General features: G+C 31.6%; 1 protein-coding gene across 1 annotated transcript; it reads left to right on the plus strand.

The window, feature by feature from the left end:
* Nucleotides 1-13907: 13907 nt before the first annotated feature.
* LOC127104281 (uncharacterized) lies at nucleotides 13908-16146 on the plus strand. The gene is made up of 2 exons (XM_051041471.1): nucleotides 13908-13969; nucleotides 15468-16146. Exons 1-2 carry the CDS (start codon nucleotides 13908-13910, stop codon nucleotides 16144-16146), a joined length of 741 nt encoding a protein of 246 aa, XP_050897428.1.
* Nucleotides 16147-16509: the final 363 nt, after the last annotated feature.

Below are 16509 nucleotides of genomic sequence, written 5' to 3' on the forward strand. Positions count from 1 at the left end.
GAGTCTTGTTTGGAGTTGTGTGGGGTTGAACAGCTATGCTTGTAATGTTTCAGAAGTTGGCAGAAAAAGAAAAAAAATAGAAAAAGAAAATAGAAAAGAAAGAAAAAGGAATGAAAAAATAGAAGGATAAAAGGAAGAAAAAGAAGGAATTATGTTTGTAATATTCCAATACATGTCAATACATACTCCTTTCAAAAAAAATAAAAATAGGAAGGAGAAGAGAAAATAATTGCTATAGAGTTGTTCAAGTGAATGAAATATTTTGTAAATTCAACTCCCGCAGTTTCTTTCAAGTCTCTTTTATCTCTTTGAATTTTAGCCTACTACCCCTTAGGATTTATCTCACCCTTACCTTGGCCACGTTACAACCAAATAAAAGTCCTTTTGATCTTTATGTGCATGTATTTCAACTGTGGATGTTAGAGTCCTTTCAAGCTTATGGTAGTACTGATTTTTATATTGTGCTTTGAGTGTAAACAGTTAATCTAAACACTTTAGAGTTGAGTGAATTATATCCTGTGAGGATCTTACTGTTGTTGATGTACTTTTTAGTAATCTGTTTTATTATTTGCTTTGAATGTCACAAAAAGTTGCTTACTAACACCATATTCTTGAAGATTAGACTTAGAATTATTCTTATACCTTGTATCTTGAAAACTTTTGGAAGTGCATGCTCTGTTTTCTTTCCTTTTTTTTTGAAATTGTAATTTTGCTCGGAGTGCAAAAGTTCAAGTGTGGGGGAATTTGATCAGTTCATTTTGATGCGCATTCTTCTATAATTGTACTTGAGAATTTATCTAGTTTATTTTGCTTATTTTACTATTTTATTATGTTTTAAGATTTAAGTTCATTTTTGTCTTTAATCTATTTTTGTTTGCTATTTTCAGTTTTAGCGGTTATTTGATACCTGTCCACTGTTTGGATCATAACTTGAGCTACGGGATGCCGTTTTGCAAGTTATGACATGCGTTGGAAATCTAAGAGAAAGAGATATAACTTTTATGTTGAAGCCAGAGGCTGATTCAGAGTGCAGACATCTAAAATAATTCGTTGAGGTTTCGTACTTTATGAAATATTTTCTTTTGGGCCATTTGTTGGGCCCAATTTAGGTGTTTCCGGCCCAGTTTGAATTATTAGTGAAACCCTTATTCTATTTAAAAGGGAAGCCGTGGTACTGTAACAATTACATATTATTCACAATAACTTTTTGCTTTTGTGCGATCATGAAGAGGAACTAATCTCCTAGAGTTAATCTGCTGTAACCGAATTTCCAAGGCTTTGAGGTTTTTATTCTATCAATTTAATTTCGTTCTCTTTCAATTCTATTCTATGAAATTACATTTGCTTAATCTGTATTTTGTGGAATGATTTTGATTAAATTTGTATGATTGCCTTCCTAACTATTAATCGTCGTTTTCGTCGCTTTGTCGTTAAATTGCGTTTGTAAACCGTGTTTGCTTAGTTCACGATTGTATTTATCCGTTTGCTTAATTTGGAATATAGTAATATAAATCTATCATTATATCTATTGTGCTTGTCAATCGAATTTGAATCGAATAGAGATCGAAGCTGCTTAGGGAATTGGTAGGTAAAAACCAGTGATTAGCCGAAAACCGAAAATAGTAGATTGACTTATTTTATAATCGCTTATTTTAATCACTTTTTTTTTGCTTTGTTTTCTAAATCGACCACTAAAACATAAACCCCCCCTTAAATCGATTTAATTAGGTTAAGAATAATACAAGAATCTTTACGATACGATACTCGAGTTGTCGCTTCCGCTAAACTACAGTTTTCTAATTACTCGTTTTGACCCATGCGCGACAGCGGATCAGTAATGACAAACTGTCATCATCGATCTAAACATGTTATTTGTCGATCTAAGGATATTGTGTGTCGACACATAGAAGACAACAACTTTGATTTTGAAAAACATCCAGTATGTGTCGACCTATGGCTTGGATGTGTTGACCTATAACCTTGTTTTTCACATAAAAAATATAATTTGACTTATAAAAATGTTCAAATGTCTAGGGAAAAGACACTGGGGAATATTCAAAGTATAGCTTATCAACAGGTTCAGATATGACCTGACAACATTATGGAACATACAAAGAAGGTTTGAACAACAGGTTCAGAAATGACCTGATGGCAACTTGAATATCAAGGAAAGTTTAGTCAACAAATTCATACAGGACCTGAAAACAATGGAAAAAATCAAATAATTCAATCAATATGTTCATACATGACCTGACCATTTGGAATATTCAAAGAGTTTCATTCACAAGTTCAAACATGACCTAACAATGCTGGAGGATACCAAAAGGTTCCATCAATAGGTTCAAACATGACCTGACAATACTGGAAAACATACAAAGAAAGTTCCATCAACATGCTCATACATGACCTGACAATATTAGAAAATTCAAAGTGTTTCAACATTAGGTTCATACATGACTTGACAGCATTGGAAAATTCAAAGTGTTTCAACATTAGGTTCATGACAATACTAGAAAATCAAGGAAAATTCCAATAGGTTCATACATGATCTCAACATTGAAATATTCAAAGAAAGTTTCACCCGCAGGTTCAGACATGACCTAACAATACTTGGGAAAAATCAAAGAGAGTTTTATCAACAGGTTTAAACACGAACTGACGACACTTTAGAGTATATTTGTCAGTTCTGGAGATTTCTCATAAGAAATTCATCCAATCATAGATTTTGTAGATTCCTAATAGGGAAATTATCCAAGACAAGAATAAATTAGAGTCTTCTCATTAGAATATCATCCATACTACAGCAATGGAATTTTCTCATTGGAAAGTCATCCATAAAAAAAATATTGGAGTATTCTCATTAGAAGATCATCCACATAAAATATTGGAGCTTTCTCATTAAAAAGTCATCCACACAAAATATTGAAATTTTCTCATTAGAAAGTCATCCATAAAAAAACATGGGAGTCTTCTCATTAGAAGACCATCCATACAAAACATTGGAGTTTTCTCATTAGAAAGTCATCGATAAAAAAACATTGGAGTCTTCTCATTAGAAGATCATCCACATAAAACATTGGAGCTTTCTCATTAGAAAGTCATCCATAAAAAACATTGGAGTCTTCTCATTAGAAGATCATCCACACAAAACATTGGAGTTTTCTCATTAGAAAGTCATCCACACAAAATAAACTATGACGATTCTTTATGAAGAAATCAATCAAAACAAACATCATTGGAGTTTTTCAACAAGAATAACATCCAAGCTTTTGGGAATTCCTTAAAATGAAGAGTCACTCATGACTTTCACGGAACCATCAGGAAAGACAGGGTAATCAAACTCTCTGTACAACAACAATTGGACTTTGACCGTAAGCAATGGATTACAACCAGCTTTTAACGGATAAGTGCCAATGATAATTGAACTTTCACCATAAAGAATGAATTACAATAAGCTTTTAATGGATTTTGCCAACAACAATTGGACTTGACCGAAGGCATTGGTAAAACAATTGCATCCTGCAACGGAGTTTGCCAGCAACAACTGGACTTGAAATGATGTTAACGACAACCAAACTTTAGATACCAATTACGATTGTATTTACAAATGGAATGACAATGATGCAAACAAAAATTAGGTTTAAAATGGGTTCTAGTAACAACTGAGCTTGGAATAATGCTAGTGACAACTGAATTTTAGGAGACACCAATGAGCCTTGAAATAATGCTAGGGAATGGCATGTGGGTTCTGGAAGTACGTCAGAGCAAAAATGACATGATGTTTAGAAATGTTTCTCAATCCCCTTAGACATCCCTATAAATTTCTCTTACTAGGATTACCATTTTCTCTCTAACTAAATTATAAGTTAACTAAAACAAAATTAGAATTAACTAAATTATGACTCCTCACACAAGAGGTGTGTGTGTTAAATTTTGGGGGTTTGAAAATTTATAGTTTAAAACATAATTATTTTTTAAACCAAAGTTAAATCTTTTTCCAAAAGAAACGTTTGGATAGGTAGCGAAAAATCAATGTAAATAAAATAAGTGGAAAATAAAAAGTCAATGGAAGAGATATGACATATGAGATTTATGGAGGTTTAGTCTAAAAGAAGTGACCTAGTTCTCTCCCCAATAATTGATCTTGAAAGTTTTCAATAACTAGGGCTGAAAATGAGTCGAGTCGAACCAAAGTCGCCCCTACTCATCTCGACTCGATAATAATTGGTTCAACTCAAAACTAGACTCAAATTTGACATGAATTTTTTTAAAACTCAAATTCGACTCATTTTAAATTCACGAACAACTCGGTTCATCTCATTAGATTCATCTTGTTAGGTTCGTCAATTTACTTCACGGATTTATAACATGTTTTTCTAAAAAATATTAAAATAAAATAAAAAACATAAAATTATAAAAAAGAAAAAATTTGGGGTAAGTCTTTAAAACATACTCTTATAATAAATATAGTAATATACTTAACTTGTATATTTAACCTACTTGTAACTCCATCAAATTTTAGTTTGATATGTAATCAATATCTTAAATATAATTTAATGTGATATTCAAAATGGTTTATTAAAGATATTTAATTAGATCTTTCCTTAAAAATAAAGATTTATTTGAAAGTGATTTTAGAAAGTAGAAAACTCTATAATTAAAGCCTAGAAATAAAATAAAAAGCTTATGTTTCCACAAATCTTAGTTTGCGATATGTAATGAATATTTTAAATATAATTTAATGTGATATTCAAAATGGTTTAATAAAGAGACTTAATTAGATCTTTCTTTAAACCTAAAGATTTATTGCAAAGTGATTTTGGTAAGACTTTTAAAAGTGATTATTTTATCTGCATATGTATTGAAATTTGAGGCTTAAGTATAGGGATTATTTTAACTAAATCTTAGTTTCCTTAAAAGTGATTTTGGTAAGACTTTTAAACTAGAAAGTAGCAAACCCTATTACTTAAACGACGCTTTGTGTTTTCTTTCACTGTCTCACTCTCCACCGCTTACAAACAAGAGTACTTTCTTGTTTCTCCAAACATCGAAACCCTGCTATTGCGTCGTCATCATGGCAAAATCTTCTTCGCCTCCTTCGTTTCATAAACTCAGAATATGATGAGAAACGGCATGTCTACAAATGTGAGTTCTGTCCCAAAGTATTCAGCACATGCCAAGCACTCGACGGTCACAAGACTTGTCATCGCTCCAACAAACAAAAGATACATGATGATAAGGCTCACAGAACTATCAAGATCACTTTCTTTTTATCTTCTTCTCCAAGTTATCCTAATAATCATGATGTCAAACTGAAAAGACATTCATGGACTAGGGTTTTCAAAGGTACCGTTCATCATCCACCTGCTGCATTGGAACCTCTTAAACAAGAAGAGTTACCAGCTGTTGACTTGGTAAGTTTGCTGCCACCAAGATCGTATAATACCAAGAAAAGGAGCAGGATATATCTTATTCACCATGGAGTTTCGTATAAGAGGATGAAAATTTCAAGCAATGGGAATGAAACTGAGATGATGCAGAAACCATTTGTGCCGCTAACAAGTGATGGTATTGATGAAACAGTGGGGAAGGAGGAGAAGAACTTGAGCGAAGGTGAAACAGCGGAGTCAAGAGTTGTTGGAAACTTTGATTTGAACGAGCTCCAGACGCATGATGTTGAAACAGGCGTGTCAAGAGTCGTTCGAGACTTTGATTTGAACGAGCTCCCGACTAATGATATTGAAAAAGAATGAGTAATATTGTGCCATTGCTTGTTATTTGTTTATGTTTATGTTGAAAGAGAATGAATTATATTCTACTGTCATGTAATTTGATGCCTGACTAATGATATAAGTAAGTTTTAGATTTAATATGATTATTGATTTTCACCTTATTGATTTTCACCTGTAGATTGTGTTATTTTTATGTTATTGAATGAATGTAGATGATTTGATCTTATAATAACTAGTTTTGTTGGGAAGTTTGGGTTTAATATATGCTCCTGTTGCTACTTCTGTATTCAATTCAATTCCAACCTTATGCTAAGATTATTCTTTCCATTACTTATTGAAAGAGTAATAACATCAACTTTATACTATCTTATTTAATTTATTATAGTTTGAAATGAATTGGCTCTGATGATAGAGTCTAATTAGGTATATGAAGCTAAAACAAAGTTACCATTCTGTCAAATAATTGATTGTGCCATGTTGTCATATAAAGTTTCTGCTGAAAAAGTATCATCCAATTTTGCAGATGTGAAAGATGTTAGTTAGCACTGCTTTTCATTTATAATTACTTTCCATAACTTGATAGCTATTTTTTATTATTATGAATTTGGTTCAACAACTTAAACATGTATTGGGATATTTAACTGTTTATAACTATATTTATCAGTCACGTGTTGTAGTTAATTAAGGCCTTCAATACAAGAAAATTGATTTCTTTTTGTGATAATCATTGTTTATAATTAAAAGTCAAATATGTGTAGGTAAAATTCCGCAAAACTTTTAGCGACACCCACCTTTAGCATCGATTCTAAAGGGATTTGGTGTGACATTAGATTGAATGTCACTATATCTTCTAGTTAGATACAAAATTTTAATCACATGTATTATATCTTATCATAATTTTATATAAGTTGTAAAAATTATATCTACGAATTTGTAGGTGACACTAAAACTTATATAAATATAATTTTTTAATTTTTAATTTTATTTTATAAATATAATTTTATTTCAAGAATGCAGAAAATAATCGGATTCCAACAATATAAAGATTTGTCACATTATATAAAAAAAATGATGTGAGACTTATTTAAAAACATTCTGAAATAATCAGATTCCAACAATAATAAAGCTTGTCTTTCTCTCAACCCTGCAACTCCTCTTTTCTACCATGCTCACTTCATTCTATAACTGTGTTACTGAACCAAAAATGCAGAAATTCGACAGGTTGTAGGTTGGATCTTTATTTTGAACAATAAAGTTTTGATGCATTATATGAAACAAGTTATCTACATATGATAAAGCTATACTTATATATGTTCAATTTATTGCAGTTTGTTACAAATGCATGCCTTTAACTAATGACTATGAGTCCCACATTGTTTTATTACATCTCCTGCTACATCAGCACCTAAATCAAAGTTCCACAAAAACAAAGCATAAGCAAAGAATTAATTAATTTGTATATACACATCAATTAACCACTTATTATTCTTATATAAACTACAAAGCAGTTTTCATAAGTTAAAACAATTGATAGACATCTCATAAGCTATTTCTTACGTATCACACAAACACTTAGAAAAAGTGCTTATTGCTGATCAATAAGCTAAACTGTTTTTGTAAACTAATCAAAACATAAAAGCAAGCAAAAAGAAGTTTAGTTTCAAAATTGATTTTGAAGAAAGTATAGAGCTGGCATTAGTAATAGTAGTTTACTCTATTTATTTTTCTTAATCGCTACTCACACTTTCTCAATAATGTAAATCAAAATTAGAAATGTAAACCTGGTTAAAAATGTAAAATAAAAGCATTCATAAGAGCATAGATGACGTTGTCCTTATCAAATCCGAAAATAAACAACAAACAGAGAATGAGATCATCCTAGGGATGCTGGTCCAACCAAGTGACAACAAGTTTTATGGTTATAAGTATCAGAAAAGAAATCACTGTTATTATCCAATGACTCAATTAGGCCCCTGACTCAAAATACATGGGTATCCAAGTAAGTACTTTAAACCAACTTTGATATGGTAGACATGAATCTTTCCACACATTAATGTTATTATTATTCCCTACCCTCTAACAACAACTTTTTAAAACAATTATTTTTATAAAACAAAATACCTATATGTTATTATTAAAGCAAAACTTATTCCAACTGGTCCATCATATATTCCTTTCATCATTTTTAGTTCTCCAATAATAATTGCGGCTTAATCTATTCATGTTATCACATAGCTTTTTTGAAAATTTAAAAACAGTCGTAATATAGTTAGAAATAGTATCGACAACGGCTTTAATTAAGATAGTCATTTATGCATAAAATAAGTAATTTTCCTTCCATTAAATTTACCTCTAATTCTCTCCAAAACATACGCAAATCCCTTTTGGATTTTCCAAATTAGACAGGAAGACCCAAGTAGTTGCCAATGTTTGAAACACACTTGATAGACTTCCACTCATTGATTTTATATTTAGTTTCTTTAATAAATTTACTACTAAAAATCTATCAGACTTGTCATAATTATTAAGTTTGACTTCAATAATTTTGCTACTTGTTGATGTGACAATCGCCGTATCAGAAACAAATAAAACTATGAAAAAGATTGAGTTTCTTGAACAAACACATGAACCTCATTACAGTTTTACGAAAGATAGAAAAGAAGGAAAAAGAAGAACACGAATTGGTTATGTTCCATGTACACCCTGAATCCGTAATCCATGGCTTCCTAGAATTGCTGCTTGAAACCAAAAGAACATCAGATGATTCAAAATCTTCTTACACAATATTTACGTTTCCATTATTATTTCCTCCATGTTTATTCATGTGTTCACACTACAAAAAAAAATAGTCATTTGCGACGTGATTTTCACGCTACAAAGGTGAAAATCACGTCACAAAGCTACATTAGCATCTTAGTTATTCATAAGACAGGAGCAGTTGTGACAACTCTTTTGCCACATGAATTTCACATCACAACGTAGCGTCGTGATTTTCACGTCACAAACTTTTGCCACATGATTTTTACGTCACAAAATTCTGCTGCAATTCAAGTTAACAAGTTTGCCACGTGAATTTCATGACACAAATATCAGTTTTGCGTCCCATTTTCTACGCCACTAAATTTAAAATTTATTTTTAATTAGCGTCGTGTTTTCCATGTCATAGATTAATTTTTTATTAAAAAAAAATTAAAATACGAAATTAATAATAATTTTTTTATAACTTTATTTATAATTAAAAATATTAATTTCAATTAATAATTAAAAATAAAAATATTTTCAAATAATAATTAAAAATATAAATTTCAATTAAAAATGGTTAAATTCAAAATAATTATAAATATTTTTCAAAAATTATTATTTTAAAGTAAAATAACAATTAAAAAAATCAATCAACATCAGCATCCTCATCATCATCCATAACTTCATCCACATCATCATCATCATCCACATCACCCCATTGAGTTATTTGTTTGATTCCCTCTTTGTGAGAATAATTATCACATTATTTTCTCCATCTCAATTTGTCTCTTCTTCACTTCCTCCATTTGGGCATTTATCGTAGACTCATGTTCGGTCGCCTCGCGTCTCGCCTCAGTTAGCGCCAATTGTCGCACTGCTTTCATCATTTGGGGTGTCAATTGTTGTGGATGTGAATTTCCTTCCCCATTAGCAACTCTTTTAAATCATATTCTATTCCCTAGTTTGTAGTTTCTGGCCAAAGATCCAGCACCAAATAAACATCGTTAGGCCCTCTCCCGACAATTAATAAATTCTAAAAATAAAGATCCACACGATCACCAATCGGGGTTGAACCTATTGGATTATATTGGGGATTTTGAACTAAAAATTCCGCGAGCAATATGTTATAGTCCTTCTGCACATATCAGAAAAAAAAATTGTTAGGGAACTCAATATATGATCAATTTACTGGACATACGTCAATATGTAAATTATGCTGAAAAATACTCGTTTCTTCATAATTTCTTCCCGATTTCTTGGCTTTGCATTGTTTCTTCATACTTCTTCATATTTAGCTCATCTTTAACTTGGAATTTCATCGAATTCATTGCAAATACTCATAAAAATAATGTAATGACAAACTGTCATCATCGATCTAAACATGTTATGTGTCGACCTAAGGACATTGTGTGTCAACACATAGAAGACAACAACTTTGATTTTGAACAGTATTCAGTTTGTGTCGACCCATGGCTTAGATGTGTTGACCTATAACCTTATTTTTAACATAAAAACATAAATTTGACTTGTAAAAATGTTTTTAACCTGATTTTAAGTACCCTAAGATGAAAATGAACATCTAGACATAGAGGATAAGGTCCAATGCACACAAATACTAAGTGTCTTGGTTTTGACATCATTCAAAATATTTCTAAGAGGACAATTCACTCACACCTTTTGATGTGTGAGACCAAGAGCAGTGCAACCAAAATAAATGGCCTCAAGAAAAATTAACGTACACATAAAATAATGTTAGCAACCACTTGCGTAAGAAACAGATAAAATAGGAGTACACATATAATTTGTTTATCCAGTTCAATCAAAATGATCTACTATGGGATAGAGAGGAACTCTCCAATTGATTATACTTCAAAAGTTTTTAAAGGAGAATACAAATGAGTTACGATAAAATAGCCTTCAAAGATCTCAAGAACAAACCGTATTTTCAACCTAAGTGTTTTCCAATCTCTCCAGCTATAAATATATGAATCAAACAAATTCAAGGTATTTAGATGTATTTCCCAATCCCCATAGATTTCTCCAAAGGTCTGTTAAATTCTTAGAACAACGAATCTTAACAATTTCCATCATTGTCTCTCTAAGTTTTTCTCACTATGATGACCACATCTTTAATTTTTATTTCTCATGTTAATAAAAGTGACATATATCCATATTTATAACCTTCAAAACCCTAAAGATTAAATTCAGACCCAAAGCACGACTCAAATGAACTCATCTACAACCGAACTAACCTGTGACTTGACAACTTTCATCGACCATTTCTCGCTTATAAAACTCCATTTTTGCTGCAAGAAGAACTCCCTTTAGAACTCTTTTGTGGCTCCTTCATTGATCGACGACTCATCGGAAAACTAGACTTTATAAAACTGTTTTTTTATACTTCATGACTTGAGATTTTGAGGCTTACTTCTATAATTATCCACTTTGACCCAAAATCAATGGTGATGTCAATTATAATCAACCATCTTGGTGATCCTTGAAAAGCTTAAATTGTTATCCAAAAAATTGATCAAGCCCAAGAAATACTTGAACCTTGATCTAGGAACTTGCATTCAATCGCCCTTTGTTTCTTAGGTAGTCTCACAAGACTACACTCATGATTTTTCACCATTGAATCAATCACCATGTTTACCCATCTTTGACTCTCTTTGCATTTTAATTCCTCCCTAATGATATTTAGTTTCATGTCTTGTAACCATTCACTTATATTCAAAGTATAAAAATTAAATTTAGCATAAACATATATATGTGATGATGCAATTTCCTTCCTTATTCTATCACGAATCAAATGATAATAGGGGTCATTGTAAACTTCCCCTCAGTAGAGCAAGGAGTAAGAGCCTTACCTTCCTCTTTATATTAAATATTCCTATAATGAACCTCCACCTCAATCTGAGTGTTCTCCATTAGCGTTTTGGATTCTTTAACCTTTAGGTTTTTACTCTTCCTCCTCGTACGGGTCTCATCGAAAGTAACATGTATGTAAATGTTAAATCTTGATCCTCTAATTTCCGTCTTCCATACTCTGTAACCCTTTAAACCTTCATAATAACCAAAGAATACACACTTCACGTCCTTAGAATCAAGTTGGTATATATTGATTTATGAAAATAGAAAAGCTTTGAAGACCTTTAAGTTTGAGTACTCTACTGGTTTCCTACTATAAACCTCTACAAGTGACTTGAATTCTTTTCTTGTAAATGGATATATGTCGATCATATAAGATAATTTATCACAAGCATTTCCCCATAAACTCTTTGGAACCTAACTTTAAGAAAAATGTCAATAACAATTATATGCCTCTTTATAATTTGTTTCCTGCAAAACTCATTAAAATACTCTGAAATAACCTACAAGGCCTTTGTTAGATTTTCTCTCACTAACATGCCCTGATCTCAAATCCCACAAATTGTTTTTTCCATGATAGTCTTCACTAGCTAATGATGTATGACCAATACAAAAGTGGAACCATCTAAAATATATAGCTCATACATTTTAAACCCTTCAGCCATAGTACATGCACCATGCAGTTAATTCAACACCCCATGTTCAAATCTAGTGCAATAGACTAGAGTATCAAGGTATTCTTTCATTTGGAACATCTAATAAGAACATCTTGAGTTCTTGACACAACTATTTTTAGTATGTAAACTTTACACCACTAGTACGACAACTCTCTCATAACCATCCAAATCTGAGACAACTACAATATGAAAAAAAGCTTAATTTCCTTCCCTTAGGATATCCATCATGAAGAGGCCAATTTTATGAAAAATAAAACATTTTAACATTGACTTATCAAAACCCTTGGATTTGGACTTCCCTTCACTCTTACCCCTCATCTTAAGATACATAAGTCTTCACAATTATTATTGACCTTCAAGTATTTCATAATTTAAGCTCCTTGGACATTGTAACTGAAGGAGAAGAGCGATCCAAAACGCAGCAGAATTTAAAATTTCTCCTTTAGTGATCCTTACGAATGAGCATGATCAGTGATAAAATCATTACCTCTTGTGGCGATTATAACCTTTGATGCAGATCTACGGAGCGATCACAAACGTTGAACGATGACAACGCGTCTACTCAGTCCACACGAACGGATTCCTTCAATCTCAGTGCTAGCTGCTACGAATGAAGGTTTTGAGTGAGGGAGAGAGAGAAACGAAATTGCAACTGCACAAATGCTTCTGCACAAGGGTTCTATTTATAGAACCACTTATGTGGGCTGCAAGCTAAAAAGCCCACTTAAGTGTATGTGGCCCATATCTTATAATATGCCAAAATCACTTAAGCGCGTGGTACCTTACCATATTTCGTATTCTACTTAAGTACACTGTACCTTACGATGTTCTACAATTCACTTAAGTGCACCATACCTTATGGTGTTCCTTAGTTATTCTATCTCTCATTAATCCGTCCTTTTGTGTGTGACCCTGTAGGTTTTCAAAACATTGACAATTATATCAAATCATGTATTTAACATAATAGACAGTGAGCGCTATCTAGCAACACATCACTGCTACCCAAGACACAAAAATGTCATGTGATCTGACAAATCCTTTTGTGATAATACTTATGTATACAATTACCCTTTGGCCCTTATGTCTATATTGAACACAAGGTATAGACCGTGTCATCCTTGTCCAGTTCAATATTGGGCCCATAGACATTTATCTTGTTACGTAGGATGGACAAATTCCATCTAGGTCACTCATGTCCCTTAGCATGCTTCGTGGAGTACCCATCAACTGTCTTTATGGTCATCTAGTTACGGACAATGTTTGATCGACAATAAGGCACTCGACTCTACATCTAGGGTCCATAGTGGTTTCAGGTCGAAGGGTGGTATACACCATTATCACCATGAGAATAACTTATGACAGTTTGCATAACATTCTATATAGTATTCTCATAGCGGGTCAATCCAGTATAAATATTACTCTTAATATTCATACCTATGTTTAAGACTTGATAACTCCTTATTTATGATCCATGAGATGTGATCATCAGTCTATATACATAATAGTCTTAATGCTTTAATGTTATCCCACTTCACAATAAAGCTCGACTATGGATACTTTAAGAATAGTGTTTTTATGTTTAATGTGATCTCATGATTAAGTCACACTTGATACATTAAACGGACTATCTATTCTAGGGACTTTATTAGACAAACATAATAAATAAAAAACCTTTTATTATTAATAAATAATTTGATACAAGTACCAAAAATATTGGCCTCTAGGGCTTACACCAACAGTAACTATTTTAATTTCATCCATGATGACAATACCTTCCTTACAATAAATAATAGTATTCTATGAATGCTCAAAGGATTTGTCTAATAAGGTTAATAATATTAGATTCTTGTCCTCATCATTAATCTTCGCTTTAATATTCTCCAAGAAAATGACATTGAAAAATTCTATGAATTACTCCCAAATGGATTTGTTCTCTACCATTTATAACGAGTACACTTGTTGTTTCAGACATAATTTGTGAGCCAGGAAATTAGTTATATACAATGATTCAACTTGACACATATCAAAGTCTTAGTCTTCTCTCTAAAAATATCCCTTAAAACTTCATCTGTGAACATCAATGTCTCGCCCTACAATGCTTATGCACGCTTTTTAAAGTTAAAATTGTTTTCATCTTTATCTTCCAGAGTTTAAATGTTTGTCTCCATAAAAGTTCTAGATGTCCAATTTAGAACTCAGAGTGCTTATTTGTAAACATAACCCATTTCCCCTATGTGGATGCCATTTGTGGTAAAATTTAAAGGTTGAACCACACGTAAACCTTTTCTATGCGTGGGACAAAGAAAAACGGTAACCAAAATAAATGGCCTTAAGGAAAATTAATGTACATGTAGAAAAATGTTAAACAATTAAATGAAGATTACACAATGAAATTATTTACCTAGTTTAATTAAACCAATATACTATAAGGGAGAGTAACTCTAAAATTCAATATACTTAAAATGTTATTATAAAAATATTACAAGAAATTAGCCTTAAATATTCCTAAGAATAAACTCTATTTTCATCCAAGTGTTTTTTAACCTCTTCAACTCTAAATATATAAATCACATAAACACATGATATTTAGAAGTGTTTCTCATTCCCCTTAAACATCCCCTATAAATTTCTCTTTCTAGAATTACCATTTCCTCTCTCTTGCTTTCTCACTAAATTATGAGTTAACTAAGCAAAATTAGAATTAACTAAAAGGGGATTTTGTAATTTAAGTTTAGGTTGATATAATTGGAAAATAACAAAAATAAGGTCATGTATGATAAAACAACTAATCCATTGATTTGGCAATCTCAAACATATCACTGATTATTTAGGATTCAATTTCTAAATGAGATTCTATTTCTATTTAACTAAAGAATTGACCAAATAAGAATCAATAAATCCTTTCTGTATATCTTTCCTATGATTGGACTGAGCATCACATTGAAAAAAATCATAATTAAGATAAACTATCCCCTCCTTAAATCATTATTATTTATAATTACAGTAATACTCCTTTCATAACAACTTCCTCACTTAAAACACAAGATTGTTTAGCCAAAAGAACATCATTAAAAATATTGATTATTCTGAAACCCTTCAACCAAATCCTTCTTTGTTCTTATTAAGGCAAAGCTTGTTTTAATTAGCCCATCATATATTTCTTTTATACTTTTTAGTTCCCCACCAATAATTGCAGACTAATCCATCCAGAATTCCAGATTAATCTATCTATTGAAAAACACTCTTAACATAGATACGAATAGTCTGAACATTAGCTTTAATTAAGATATATTAATAAATAATTTGATATATAAAAATGAATTTAAAAATAATTTGATATGTTCTAAATGAATTAAAAATAATATTTTTCAAAAAAAATGTTATTTTTAAAACAATTCAATTTTTGAAAAATAAATTTAAAATAGTTTAACCGAATCTTTTAAAATAGTTTGAAATCTTCTTCACCTCCTTCGTTTCATAAAGTCAGAAACAACAGCAAGGATAAACAACAATATGATGAGAAAGGATGGCCTGTTTACAAATGTGAGTTTTGTGACAAAGTATTCACCACTGGCCAAGCACTCGGCGGTCACAAGACTTGTCATCGCTCCAACAAGCAACAGATACATGGTGATAAGGCTCACAAAACTATCAAGATCACTTTCTTTTTATCTTCTTCTCCAAGTTATCCTAATAACGGTGATGCCAAACTGAAAAGGCATTCACCTGCTGCATTGGAGCCTTGTCAACAAGAAGAGTTACCAGCTGTTGACTTGTTGAGTTATTTGCCACCAAGATTGTATAATACCAAGAAAAGGTGCAGGAGATATCTTATTGATCATGGAGTTTCTAATAATGCTCCTCCAATACCGTCGTTGGATATGTCTCGCGAATCAGTTGCGAATCTTGATTTAAATCGTTCTGAGTATAAGAGGATGAAAATTTCAAGCAATGGGAATGAAACTGAGATGATGCAGAAACCATTTGTGCCGCTAACAAGTGATGGTATTGATGAAACAGTGGGGAAGGAGGAGAAGAACCTGAGCGAAGGTGAAACAGCGGAGTCAAGAGTTGTTCGAAACTTTGATTTGAACGAGCTCCCGACTAATGATCCTGAAGAAGAATGAGTGTAATTGTGCCACTGCTTGTTACTTTTTGATGTTTATGTTGAAAGAGAATGAATTATATTCTACTGTCATGTAATTTGATGTCTGAGAAGTTATATATGATTATAAATTTTCACCGGTTGATTGTGTTATTTTTATGTTATTGAATGAATGTATATGATTTGATGTTAAATAACTAGTTTTGTTTGAAAGTTTCAGTTTAATAACTGTTGTTAATTAAGGCCTTGCATTGGTTCTCCATAGTTTTGCTTCAAGTCATTTGAGAGTTTCCACAAATGCAGCTAACAAAGTAAGAAAAAATTACATTTAAGGTAAGTTAGCAGGACCTGAAGTAGCACTATATTCCATAGGTTATAAAGTTTT

The sequence above is a fragment of the Lathyrus oleraceus genome, chromosome 7, assembly GCF_024323335.1.
Source record: "Lathyrus oleraceus cultivar Zhongwan6 chromosome 7, CAAS_Psat_ZW6_1.0, whole genome shotgun sequence".
NCBI lineage: Eukaryota > Viridiplantae > Streptophyta > Magnoliopsida > Fabales > Fabaceae > Lathyrus > Lathyrus oleraceus.